Source organism: Triticum dicoccoides, chromosome 5B (assembly GCF_002162155.2).
Source record: "Triticum dicoccoides isolate Atlit2015 ecotype Zavitan chromosome 5B, WEW_v2.0, whole genome shotgun sequence".
Classification (NCBI taxonomy): Eukaryota; Viridiplantae; Streptophyta; class Magnoliopsida; order Poales; family Poaceae; genus Triticum; species Triticum dicoccoides.
Window position 1 is genome coordinate 526021545 of NC_041389.1, and position 14343 is coordinate 526035887.

General features: G+C 48.1%; 1 protein-coding gene across 1 annotated transcript; it reads right to left on the minus strand.

The window, feature by feature from the left end:
- Nucleotides 1–12034: 12034 nt before the first annotated feature.
- LOC119305994 (purple acid phosphatase 15-like) lies at nt 12035–14025 on the minus strand. Its single transcript, XM_037582359.1, has 5 exons — nt 13767–14025; nt 13512–13703; nt 12664–13412; nt 12273–12557; nt 12035–12178 (listed from the first exon to the last, which is right to left on the minus strand). Exons 1-5 carry the CDS (start codon nt 14014–14016, stop codon nt 12035–12037), a joined length of 1620 nt encoding a protein of 539 aa, XP_037438256.1. The 5' UTR covers nt 14017–14025.
- Between the last annotated feature and the right edge of the window lie 318 nt (nt 14026–14343).

Here is a 14343-nt window from a genome sequence, read left to right on the forward strand (position 1 = left end):
ATGGCTACTCATTTAAATCCGAGAATAATGGTTTTTCTATTTATATGAGAGATATGTTTTATGGTCATGCCCCGCTGGTCAGTGGTTTATTCTTATTGAATCTCGAACGTGATGTTGCACATACTCATAGTGTGAAAACCAAAAGATGTAAGGTGAATAATGATAGTCCCACATACTTGTGGCACTACCGCCTTGGTCACATTGGTGTCAAACGCATGAAGAAACTCCATGCAGATGGACTTTTGGAGTCTCTTGATTATGAATCATTTGACACGTGCGAACCATGCCTCATGGGCAAGATGACCAAGACTCCGTTCTCTGGAACAATGGAGCGAGCAACCAACTTGTTGGAAATAATACATACTGATGTGTGCGGTCCAATGAGCGTTGAGGCTCGCGATGGCTATCGTTATGTTGTCACCCTCACTGATGACTTAAGTAGATATGGGTACGTCTACTTGATGAAACACAAGTCTGAGACCTTTGAAAAGTTCACGGAATTTCATAGTGAGGTGGAGAATCAACGTGACAGGGAAATAAAGTTCTTACGATCAGATCGTGGAGGAGAATATTTGAGGCACGAGTTTGGTATGCACTTAAGGAAATGTGGAATTGTTTCACAACTCACGCTGCTTGGAACACCTCAGCATAATGGTGTGTTCGAACATCGTAATTGCACTCTATTGGATATGGTGCGATCTATGATGTCTCTTACCGATTTACCACTATCATTTTGGGGTTATGCTTTAGAGACAGCCACATTCACTTTAAATAGGGCACCGTCTAAATCCGTTGAGATGACACCGTATGAATTATGGTTTGGGAAGAAACCTAAGCTGTCGTTTCTAAAAGTTTGGGTATGCGATGCTTATGTCAAGAAACTTCAACCTGAAAAGCTCGAACCCAAGTCGGAAAAATGCGTCTTCATAGGATACCTTAAGGAAACCATTGGGTATACCTTCTACCTCAGATCCGAAGGCAAGGTCTTTGTCGCTAAGAACGGATCCCTTCTGGAGAAAGAGTTTCTCTCGAAAGAAGTAAGTGGGAGGAAACTAGAACTTGATGAAGTACTGCCTCTTGAACCGGAAAGTAGCGCAACTCAGGAAGATGTTTCTGTGTGCCTGCACCGACTAGAGAGGAAGTTAATGATGATGATCAAGGAACTTCGGATCAAGTTGCTACTAAACTTCGTAGGTCCACAAGGACACATTCCACACCAAAATGGTATGGCAACCCTGTCTTGGAAATCATGTTGTTAGACAACGGTGAACCTTCACACTATGAAGAAGTGATGGCGGGCCCAGATTCCAACAAATGGCTTGAAGCCATGAAATCTGAGATAGGATCCATGTATGAAAACAAAGTATGGACTTTGACAGACTTGCCCGATGATTGGCGAGCCATAGAAAAGAAATGGATCTTTAAGAAGAAGACTGGTGCGGATGGTAATGTGACCATCTATAAAGCTTGGCTTGTCGCTAAGGGTTATCGACAAGTTGAAGGGGTTGAGTACGATGAGACCTTCTCACCGTAGCGAAGCTGAAGTCCGTCCGAATCATGTTAGCAGTTGCCGCATTCTATAATTATGAGATATGGCAAATGGATGTCAAAATGGCATTCCTTAACGGTTTCCTTAAGGAAGAATTGTATATGATGCAGCCGGAAGGATTTGTCGATCCTAAAAATGCTAACAAGGTGTGCAAGCTCCAGCGCTCCATCTATGGGCTGGTGCAAGCATCTCGGAGTTGGAACATTCGCTTTGATGAAATGATCAAAGCGTTTGGGTTTATGCGAACTCATGGAGAAGCCTGCGTTTACAAGAAAGTGAGTGGGAGCTCTGTAGCATTTCTCATATTATATGTGGATGACATACTATTGATGGGAAATGATATATAACTTTTGGAAAGCATAAAGGCCTACTTGAATAAGTGTTTTTCAATTAAGGACCTTGGAGAAGCTGCTTACATATTAGGCATCAAGATCTATAAAGATAGATCGAGACGCCTCATCGGTCTTTCACAAAGCACATACCTTGATAAGATATTGAAGAAGTTCAATATGGATCAGTCCAAGAAGGGGTTCTTGCCTGTTTTGCAAGGTGTGCAATTGAGCACGACTCAATGCCCGACATGGGCAGAAGATAGAGAAAAGATGAGTGTTGTCCCCTATGCCTCAGCCATAGGGTCTATCATGTATGCCATGCTGTGTACCAGACCTGATGTGAACCTTGCCGTAAGTTTGGTAGGGAGGTACCAAAGTAATCCTGGCATGGAACAATGGACAATGGTCAAGAATATCCTGAAGTACCTAAAAAGGACTAAGGATATGTTTCTCGTTTATGGAGGTGACAAAGAGCTCGTCGTAAAGGGTTACGTCGATGCTAGCTTCGACACGGATCTGGATGACTCCAAGTCACAAACCGGATACGTGTATATTTGGAATGGTGGGGCAGTCAGCTAGTGCAGTTGCAAGCAAAGCATCATGGCGGGATCTACATGTGAAGCGGAGTACAGTGGCAGCCTCGGAGGCAGCACATGAAGCAATCTGGATGAAGGAGTTCATTACCGACCTAGGAGTTATTCCCAATGCGTCGGGCCCGATGACTCTCTTCTGTGACAACACTGGAACTATTGCCCTTGCCAAGGAGCCCAGGTTTCACAAGAAGATCAGGCATATCAAGCGTCACTTCAACTCCGTTCGTGAAAATATTCAAGATGGAGACATAGATATTTGTAAAGTGCATATGGATCTGAATGTCGCAGATCCGTTGACTAAACCTCTTCCATGAGCAAAACATGATCAACACCAGAACTCTATGGGTGTTCGATTCATCACAATGTAACTAGATTATTGACTCTAGTGCAAGTGGGAGACTGTTGGAAATATGCCCTAGAGGCAATAATAAAATGGTTATTATTGTATTTCCTTGTTGATGATAATTGTCTATTGTTCATGCTATAATTGTATTAACCGGAAACCGTAATACATGTGTTAATACATAGACCACAACATGTCCCTAGTGAGCCTCTAGTTGACTAGCTCGTTGATCAATAGATGGATATGGTTTCCTAACCATGGACATTGGATGTTGTTGATAACGGGATCACATCATTAGGAGAATGATGTGATGGACAAGACCCAATCCTAAGCATAGCACAAGATCGTGTAGTTCGTTTGCTAAGAGCTTTTCTAACGTCAAGTATCATTTCCTTTGACCATGAGATTGTACAATTCCCGGATACCATAGGAATGCTTTGGGTGTACCAAACGTCACAACGTAACTGGGTGGCTATAAAGGTACACTACAGGTATCTCCGAAAGTGTCTGTTGAGTTGGCACGAATCGAGACTGGAATTTTTCACTCCGTATGACAGAGAGGTATCTCTGGGCCCACTCGGTAATGCATCATCATAATAAGCTCAATGTGACTAAGAAGTTAGTCACGGGATCATGCATTACGGAACGAGTAAAGAGACTTGCCGGTAACGAGATTGAACAAGGTATTGGGATACCGACGACCGAATCTCGGGCAAGTAACATACCGATGGACAAAGGGAACTATATATGGGATTGATTGAATCCCCGACATCGTGGTTCATCCGATGAGATCATCGTGGAACATGTGGGAGCCAACATGGGTATCTAGATCCTGCTGTTGGTTATTGGCTGGAGAGCAGTCTCGGTCATGTCTGCATGATTTCTGAACCCGTAGGATCTACACACTTAAGGTTCGGTGACGCTAGAGTTGTTATGGGAATTAGTATGTGGTTACCAAATGTTGTTCGGAGTCCCGGATGAGATCCCGAACGTCAGGAGGAGTTCCGAAATGGTCCGGCGATAAAGATTTATATACGGGAAGTCCTTATTCGGTCACCGGAAGTGTTTGGCGTTTTATCGGTATTGTACCGGGACCACCGAAAGGGTTCCAGGGGTCCACCGGGAGGGTCCACCTGCCCCGGAGGGCCCTATGGGCTGAATAGGAAGGGGAACCAACCCCTAGGTGGGCTGGGTGCGAACCCCCCTAGGGCCCATGCGCCTAGGGTTGGGGGGAAACCCTAAAGGGGGCGCCCCCCTTGGCTTGGGGGGCAAGCCTCCCCCCTTGGCCGCCGTCCCCCTCTAGATCCATCTGGAGGGGGGCGTCCCCCCTCTCCCTTTCCCCTATAATAGAGGGAAGGTGGGAGGGCTGCCGCATCCTTCCCCTAGCACAGCCCTCCCCCTCTCCAACACCTCCTCCTCTATAGTAGTGCTTGGCGAAGCCCTGCCGGAGAAGTCAAGCTCCACCACCACGTCGTCGTGCTGCCGGAGTTCTCCCTCAACTTCTCCTCTCCCCTTGCTGGATCAAGAAGGAGGAGACATCCCCGGGGTGTACGTGTGTTGAACGCGGAGGCACCGTCCGTTCTGCGTTAGATCAGATCTTCCGCAATTTGAATCGCCACAAGTACGACTCCATCATCCGCGTTCTACTAACGCTTCCGCTTAGTGATCTTCAAAGGTATGAAGATGCACATCCTCTCTTTATCTTGTTGCTAGAATCTCCTAGATTGATCTTGGTGATCCATAGGAAAATTTTGAATTATTGCTACGTTCCCCAACAGATATCCAAGCCTCATTAAATCTAGAAAGAAAAATGAAAGTTTGCAACATAATTCGACGAGATAACGTTGCGAGATTCTCAGGAAATGGAGTATGGTAGTAAGCTCCAAAACATGAGCTGGTTCTGCTAAACACATGTGAACATGTTGTCCCAGACAAGCATGATCACATGGTAGTCTTACAATAAAACACTACCAAGTTCAGGTCGGGAACCATCATCGAGGATAACAGAATCTTGCACAAATCCGTCTGGTACCTTCAGGACTAGCACTTAGAACTTATTATCCTTGAACAAATCAATCAGTGGCTTGGTGTGCTAGGAAATACATGTGGAATGGAGGTAGCTAATCTCATAAACCAATGTATACTTCGCGCATGCATGACTGACTTGAGATGATTCCAGAGGAAGCAACATTGACTTCATCGAATTCACAGCGGCAACTTGCATCAAAAGCACATGAATTAGAGGAAGTCACTTCTTCCATCCAAACATATACCTCAAGAACGGAACACGGAGGCATTGCTTACAACAGTTTCCAATACTAGATGCATGTTCAACACGAATCATGGAGAAGATAAAGATGTTGTTGATGGGCTCAACAACAATTCATCCAGGTTTCCATATAAGTGGAATTCCACAATTATGTAAACAAGGTGATAGCGTCGGTCAGACCCAAAGATGTAATGGTGTATGCTCGAGGGATCAACCACAAGTAAGACAACATTATGAACATCGTTGGTTCTGATTTGATTTGACAATAACCCATACTCAAATCAAGGATTAGATAAGACTATAGCACCGACAATTGATCACGAGGATCAATCGATGAAGATATCATCTTTCTTCAACACAAACACAAGATATCCCTTAAAATGAACTAAGTCAGACAAGCTTTTATCTTCCAACTCTCCAAGTTGTTGTTTAGCTTAACCAACTAGCTCAGGGGTATCCAACACAGATTCTTGGAGAAGGGGGTGGTTACAAGGAACCAACTTGATCACGAGCTCAACATAACAGTCAGGGAACAACTTGGTGACACTTCCGACAAGATATTCGGAAAATCACAAACCATCGATATGTTACTAAGCTCGAGAGCAATCTTGCTTTTCAGGGCAAGACAATATGATCAAATAAGCAAAGATTGGTACTATCCTAACTCATTGATCGAAAAGTGCACCGGAAATAAGGGCTAGGTAGCACAATCAACCTTAGGGTGATGATTCAATAATCAACACACCAAGAATGAGGCTATTGTCCATTTAACTATCAAGCAACGGAGTTGCTAGGAGTATAGATTTCAGACATCACGATTCACTTGTCGGTGTTCCATTTACAATAACACAAGAACCAAGGAATGAATAATGATGGAAAAAAGTTTCACCGCATCAAGAATCCATAAAAGGTGGTGCAATTCTCATGACATTGCTGACGTAAAGTGGGTAATACTCGGGGTAGAGCAGAATCAAAAGCTGGATTGGCATTTTGATCTACGGATTACAACTGCTTTGACCCAATCCTGGATATGGATAAGGTACTGGAGTTTGTTTCTCCTAGTCATTCCGAAATAGAATGGCTTGACGGACCACAAAAATAATAGGCACTGATAACACATATGCACAACCACTCCTGAGTATCAACTGATAGACGGGGGTCAGGATACAACTAAATAGGGACAACTCAAGGAACATATAACTTTTTGAGTTGTGGATGCATAGATTAGTATGTCGAACCAAGTTCAATAGGTTTCTTCCGCATAACCCATGCAGAGAGGTAGGTCAACGAGAGCACTCTTACTGTGATCTTTTGGTTCAAAGAACTTCTGCCATAAGAAATTCATGGTATTTGGAAGAAGGAAATACCACGAACCTCGAGGACTATCTCAAAGGTTACTAATATCCTAAAGGAACGATCAAACACTATCAACAGGAGGTAAGTAGGGTGAATCTTGGGCTCAAAAACCCAGCAGTAGAATACCTACTACTAAGTGGTATCACGGGATGCTTTCGAGAATGACGACCAGAATTATCACACTGAGATTACAAAACATGGCTAGATTACTAGGTGATTAACTAAGACACCTAGGGTCATAATAATAGCTTCAACCTATATACCGAGGCAATGAAGTACCTCAACACACTAGCTAGTGTGGTTAATCTGGCCAAAGGAACACCGGTAATGGGAAGAAGGGATTTACAAATGCATCAGACTATTTAGAAACCTGGGATGACTCGAACATCATAACGGCTGTAAATGCTCGAAAAGATTTGAGACATCATGCAAAATGGTGGCATAACCACCCGATCATCATAATATCAAGGTTCTGAGGCGAGCTATGAACACACAAAAGTAGTAGGGACTGAACTGAGGCTTGAATCCATCAATCCTATAAGTCTACGAATTAGTAACACGTGATCCTGATATATATAAAGAAGAGAAAGCCTAGTTCCTTAACCCCGTAGGAAAGATAAGATGACTCGGATCAGAAGGGCATAAGGTAAAGGAGTAAAAAGAGCCTTACGTTCCCATCCACAATCAATTCCCTTATATGACTAAAGAATTTCTAGACTCAACTTCGACCAGTTTGGCTTGGTAATCCTACAGGCAGTCAGGCCCTGATACCAAGTCATACCGATCTAGCATGTAACACATCATATCACTTTGCGGCCTCACGCACGGTATTCCCATGGGTGCCACCTTACCTGGCCCGGGACCGTTTGCGCCTTTTGGCTCGCCTATATGATAGTGTCGCTAGCATCCATATGACAAAGAACCCGGGCCACATGACTAGTTGTAAACCCAAGGTGGCGCTAACTTACAGGGACAGGCATACATGACCCAGCAACAAACATATCGATCATCAACGTATGAACCCAAGTCGTAGCAAGCTACATGGACTTAAAGGAACAACGGGTGACATTTCCCCGAAGGGACAGACACAAGAATGAAGAAGGACACATGCCGGCCAGCCTAAGTGTTCCGGAGTAGTAGCAAGCTACCATGGCTCAGTGGAAGCACTAGGAGACATTTCCCGGTAAGAGAGGCTACCAAGAATAAACAACTAGGTTGTCAGATCCCACACATACCAAGCATTTCAATAACATACACATAATATGCTCGATATGTGCAAATACAACATGGCATCACAACTTAACTCTACAACTCAAAGTATTTATTCATTAGGCTCCGAGGAGCTAAGTATTACAAACATGGGTCTCATGACCCAATATTCAGAGCATACAAACAACCAAAGCATAACATGTCTGAGTACAGACAACTACAAATGAAAAAGGCTAAGAAGCTTGACTATCTACAAGATCCTCCCAAGGGCACAAGATCGTAACTGAGGTAACAAGCTAAACGTCGAAGTCCACGCGGAACTACTAGTGAGACCGAAGTCTCTCTGCAAAAACATAAATTAAGCAAACGTGAGTACAAATGTACCCAACAAGACTTACATCAGAACTAGCTACATATGCATCAGTATCAACAAAGGGGTGGTGGAGTTTAACTGCAGCAAGCCAGCTTTGACTCGGTGGCTACCCTGAACTACGACTGCAAGTAACACTTTTAAGGTGGCGCACACGAGTCCACATATTCACCATATCAGTACACCACTATGGATCCGCTCCCGTCTCCCTACGAGAACGCCATCCATATAACTCACACTTATCTTGCATATTTTAGAGTATCCACTTTCACTTTTCTATGAACTGTATAGGCAACCCAGAGGTCGTTTACCGCGGACGCGGGTATTCGAATAGATGATGTTAACCCTGCAGGAGTGTACTTCTTCACACACGCTCTCGCCACTTACCGCCATGTACGCGTCATGTATCTCGGCAGCCTTCAAGTGGAAGCCTGGCGAGGGTGTCGGCCACGACCTGACTAACCACACAAGTCCCTAGTCCAGGTTTATCGCCTATTCAGGTTCCATCCGCAGGGCGTCCGGCCGAGGTTTCCACATATGACCCCGAATGATGTGTGCAGGGTTCCCGAGGCACCAAACGGGCGACTCGGTACACCGGGCCACGTGCCTCCTGCATCACAGCCCACCCCTTGGGTCAGCGTTGCGCACGGCCTCCAGCATACTACAAACACCAGAAACTACTTACAACTCCCAAACAAAGGACAGGGGCGGTTAATAAGTCGAGAGGGTCCATTGGTTTCGGGCCCAATGCGTGGTAGTAGTTGTTCATGGATCACAAACACAGAACTCAGTTCCTGAGGACGGTTTCAATGAGACAACCCATGTACTGCTACATGGCCTCTCACCGCTACCTTTACCAAATCGTGTTCACACACTTAGCTCACACACAATAGGACATGTTCATCACCATTCCAATTCATCCCTGATGAATCAGACCTGACTCAACTCTAAGCAGTAGCAGGCATGACAAACAAGCATGAATGAGTAGGCACATCAGGGCTCAAACAACTCCTACTCATGCTAGTGAGTTTCATCTATTTACTATGGCAATGACAGGTCATGCAGAGGAAGGTGTTCAACTAACGCAGCATGTAACAGTTGAATCGTTGTTATCCTAATGCAGTAAAAGAGAGCAAAAGCGAGAGAGTGGGTTTGTATCGGAATGAATAAGGGGTTTTTGCTTGCCTGGCACTTCTGAAGATGATATAGCTCTGCATCGGTGTCATGGAACTCATCGTCGGATCATACATCTACCGAGGGGGAACACCACCGGCAACAGAGAAGAAAACACAATCAATGCAATGCAACATCATGATGCATGAATGTGACATGTCAATATGCTGTGATTTGGGCTAATCCAATAGAGAGTCATTTTGATTGAAGTGGAATTCAAAACTACATCAAATTCCAACTCCAGATCTATTATCAAATTTGCCCTAATCATGTTTCATCCTAAACAGTGAGGTTAGATTGCTCAAACATGCATGAAAATGGTACAGATGGATAGAATGGATTTTTCTGATCATTTTTCATATATTAATTATTCATTTGGAGCTACGGTTGAATTTCTACGATTTTTAGAAGTTTTGAGTATTTTCTGGAAATAATAAATCATTTAAGATTTATTTAAATTCCAGAAAACATTTACTGCGTCAGCACTGCGTCATGCATGTGTCAGCGGTCAACAGCGCCTAACCAGAGTCAAACCTGACAGTGGGCCCCACATGTCAGTGTCCTAGCTAATTAACAGAGACTGTTAGTGCTAATTTAATCCTAACTAAAAGTGTGAATGGGGCATGGCCCCACATGTAAGTGACCCAGAGGATCATTAAATTAGTGCCTAATGGCGTTTTCGCCGGAGTTAGGCCGCCGGCTAGGTCAGCGACGGCGGAACGGCTCGGGTTTCGCCCTCCGGCGACCAAACGCCGCGTGGAGAGGCTCTGTGGGTTCCTGGCGCTCGTGCGCATCCAGAGAAGGCGACGGGAGGACTTGGGGTTGTCATAGCTCGCCGGAGCGGAGCTTGCGGCGGCGGCCAGAGTTCGGCTCGAGCGGGCGCAAGGCTGCGGGGTACGGCGAGGCCAACTGAGGGTATTTGCGGCCTCCCGGGACAGCTAGGAGCTCGCTAGGCTCATAGGTTTGAGTGCAGCGGCACGACAGCGCCATGCCCGACGTCAATGGCGGACGACGGCTGGCACGGCTACGGCATGGGAACGACGGAAAAGACAGAGGGGAAACGGTCAGGGCCTCACAGAGATCTCGATGGCGTCGTTAGCGTGCTCGGGGACGCGCTGGAGTCATCGAACGGTGGTGGCGATCTCCGGCGACCGAATCTTGAAGACGGAGTCGAGGAGGTCGATTTGGGCCGTCCGAGCGCTCGGGGCTCGCTCGAGGCGGCGGATCGGACGGTGGCGGAGCTTGCAGACGACACGGGGAGGTGAGAGGAGCACGATGGGCGTGGCTACGGCGAGCGGTGGCGACGAGCTCCGCTCGGTGGTGCTCGGGAGAGAGCGGCAAACGAGGGAGAGACACGGGAGAGAGGGGAGAGTGACCAGGGGGTTGCGTGGCATCCTTAGCCATCTCCAGGCAGTCGACGGAAGCAGGAGGTGGCCGGGGCGCGCCTGCATGCGGCGAGCACGCGCCTCGTGTCCTTCTAGCGCGAGGCGGGAGATGACTGGCAGCAGTGGTGGCCTGGGCCGGCCACTTGGGCTGCCAGGAGCTGGGCCAGCCTGGTAAGTCTGCTCTGTTTTATTTCTGTTCAGTTTTCTTTTCTTTTTTTATTTTGCCACTGTCTCCAAATTCAAAAGAATTCCAAACATTGCCAAAACATTCTGAAATATTTTATGTTCCCATGATGGACTTTTCCAAAGGCACATAAATAATTTCAGGTCCTTTTGAATTATATTCTATATAAAATGAATATAATCCTAAGATCAAATATATATTGATTTAATTTCAAAGTCCCGAAATAAATATTTCTGTGATTCCAAAAATATTGGTTTGAATTTTACCTCTTACCAATATTTTCACAAAATAACAGGAACATTTTCTTGGACTCATTTGATGAGATTTAAATGTTGATTATTTTTAAAAGGTTTCTGAGGCTTTGAAAATTCCTCAATTCAAATTTCATTTGGATTTAAACATGATGCTCACATGGAAGCTAGCCTAGGTCAGACCAGAACTAGGGATGTGAGAAAGGTTTTCCCTAGTAGTGTCACAAGCTCTTGCAACACCACAGTTCACCCGAGCCAGCCAGTCGCCGCCACGCGCTCACCACCGCCCCGCGTCGGCAGCCGTAGTTCGCCAGCGAGGTAGGCCTACACTGTCTTTCCCTTCATGCTCTTTTTCTCCGCAAACTCCCTCACTTCAAGTTTCTTTTTTCAGACGAGGCATGACTCTCGGCGTGCTTCTGCAACAGTAGTAGCGGCGGTGCTACTGCTTTGTTGAAGTCGGCAGTGACTCGCTTGACAAAGGCAACGACAGTGGTGTTTCACTATTTTCAGTTGCAAAATTTTCTGCAACATTACGTATGTTGTAAAACTTCTTCCACAACATCACTGTTATTGCAAAAAGAAAGAAAGACAGAAAAATCTGCAAACACGATTTATGTTGCAAAATTCCGCAACACAACCTAGGCTAAAAAAAATCCGCAACACAACCTATTTTGCAAAAAGAAAAAAAATCCGCAACATAACCTCTGTTACAAATGTTGTTTCTGCAACAAGATCTTTATTGCAAGGTAGATGAGCACGTTTAGCCGATAGATTGTGTTAGATCCGACGGCTCGCGAAGCATCCGCCGGCCGACGCGTAGCAACCCCTTATTTTTTATTTACGGATGACAACTTTAGTTTAGAAAACGTCAGGGCTAGAGCGGTGGTTCGTGTCACACCCACACGTGTGACACTTATTAATTGAGTTTTTTATTTCCATGCTTGGACGAACCGTCAATAGTTGCCATTATTACACCGGGAGGTTTACTCCAGTAGTACCTCCAGATTCCCGTGTGATGTTTTATCGACCGTGTGTCGGCCTGGTCGAGTTGTGTTTGTGCAAGCACCTGTGGGGCTCCCGGACAATGTAAATCTCATCTCCGGCGCTCCCGTACATGTCCTGGTTCCTGTGCCATCTCCACAGAGCGTGCGTCTCGTTCTTCACCTGCATGAACATATCGCGTCGTCTCATCATCGGTCAAACATGTATCTAGTTGGCCAGAATTCTCTTCGATCTTGACATCTTGTTTTCCTCGTACCTCGAGGATGCCGTGGCCGAAGCTGCTCTCCCGGTAGGCGCTGTAGTCCGGCTGCCGGTCCCAGCAGAACCTGCCGGCGGCCGGGCCGGACGTGAAGTTAAAGGCGCAGAAGCCGCCGATGAAGGCGTTGGGCTTGGCCCGCGGTTCCGGGCAGTGCCCCGGCTCGTCGGCGTGGGTGGTGGCCATCTTCTCGCGGTTCCCGCCGTCGCCCACCGAGATGTGCACGGCGCCGCACGGGTCCAGCGTGTAGTTGAACACCCGGTTGGAGCGCTCGTACGCGTGCACCTGCGTCACAGCAAGCGAGTGATCACCCTCAGCCGCTTGCCGAATGCCCAGAGAACAGAGATAGGTGTCTGTCAGTGTCAGTCAGAGGGTGTGATTGAGGTGTTACATGGCCGGTGAAGGCGATGTCGAGGCCGTGGGAGTAGAGCAGCTCCTCCATGGCCACTCTCATGCACTCCACCTCCCTGTAGTGAGCCTTATAGGTGGTGTACCATGGCGCGTGCCAGCCGGCGACCAGCCACGGCGTCACCGACCTGTCCACCTTCGCCAGGTCCTTCTCCAGCCATCTGTACTGCTCCCCTGACCTGCCGTAGTCGGCGTAGGCGCCGAGCATGACGAAATGGATCCCCCCGGCGTCGAACGAGTAGTAGAAGGGGGAGAAGGACCCGCTCTCCGTCGACGGGAACGCGAACCGGGAGCGGTAGGCCGCGAACGTCTTGTTGCCGATCTGCTCCTCTATCTCATGGTTCCCCTCCACCACCACCATCGGCGTCCCCGACGTCACCGCCTCCATGTACCTTCCCCAGTAGTCCCAGCGCGGCTGGTACGTCTCGTGGATGGGCGTGGACTTGCCGAACGCGCACGAGTAGCAGTCCGCTCCGGTGCCGTTGGTGAGGTACAGGTTGGCGTAGCTGACGTCACCGAGGAGGAGGACCAGGTCCGGCCGGTTGCTCGCCATGTGGTCCACGGTCGACGTGGTGTTGTACGTGAGCCCGAGGTCTCCCACCACGGCGATCCTCCCCGGGTAGCTCCGCGGCCCCACCGCCGGCATCGTCCGGAACGCGTGGACGGCGCTCATCGCCCCCGGGAGGGCCGGGTCGCCACACTGGTAGTAGTACTTCGTCGCAGGCTCAAGCCCTGCGATGATGCAGGTTTATATTGCATTGTACTCCAAAAACTGTAGAGAGAGAGACTGTGGAGCAGGGGATCAGCGAACAATTGCGGTCAGTCAGTCACCTTGGAGGCGGACGTGGTGGATGATGCCGGAGGTGTAGTTCTGGAGGCCCTCGAAGGGGTAGAGCTGGCTGTACACGAGCGCGTCGCCGGTGGCCTGGCGAACCAAAGAATCGGCGGCGAGCCCGTAGCGCACGACGCTGGCGACCGTGCCGGGGTCCAGCGGCTTGACGGTGCCGCCCATCTGGAATTCCCCTGCAGAACCAAGAATCAATGCCGTCCAATCCAAGAATCAGAGTCCGGTGAGCAGCTTACTACCGGTGATCCAGGAGACCCAGGCAGAGGTGGGAGCGGCGGAGAGCGCGACGGCGATCTGCTCGGGAGCCCAGCCCGTGGCCCGGCGCTGCACCCGGGGGTCCGTGTCCGGCAGGTCCACCGCGTGGCCCCTGTCTTCCCGAAGCGTCACCGTCACCGGCCGCGACGGCCCCGTGAGCGTCGACGCTGGCTCAGCAGCCGCCGCCACCGCCGCCGCGAGCAGCAGCAGCAGCCGCAGCGACCCCCACCACATGTTGTTGCTTGGTATTGACAGAATTAGGATGCCTTTGGCAGGAAACTTATATGAATCGGGCAGAGGAGGTTGGGAGCCGGAAGTGGGACTCGGCGGGTCTTCGTCCATCGCCTGGAACCTGCCGCCCATCTTGGACCGGCAAGATGATAAACGAGCAAACTTTGCCGCCTGCCAAGTTTGGACTTTGGCCACCTTCGTCCCATGCATGACTCATGTTCTACAAAACGTAGCTTGAAAATATGCAGCTATGGCTCGTCAACAAAAGTTCAAGCCGTTTTTTTTTTCAAGAGTACGCCGGCTTACCATAGCTTTATAGAAGAGAGAAGT

Excerpts from the sequence above, each read along its gene's own strand:
- LOC119305994 (XM_037582359.1), bottom strand. The coding sequence starts at position 14,016 with ATGTGGTGGGGGTCGCTGCGGCTGCTGCTGCTGCTCGCGGCGGCGGTG. Across the intron at positions 13,413-13,511 it reads CCACCACGTCCGCCTCCAAG|GGCTTGAGCCTGCGACGAAG; the intron begins GTGACTGACTGA and ends GCATCATCGCAG. Across the intron at positions 12,558-12,663 it reads ACATCGCCTTCACCGGCCAT|GTGCACGCGTACGAGCGCTC; the intron begins GTAACACCTCAA and ends GCTGTGACGCAG.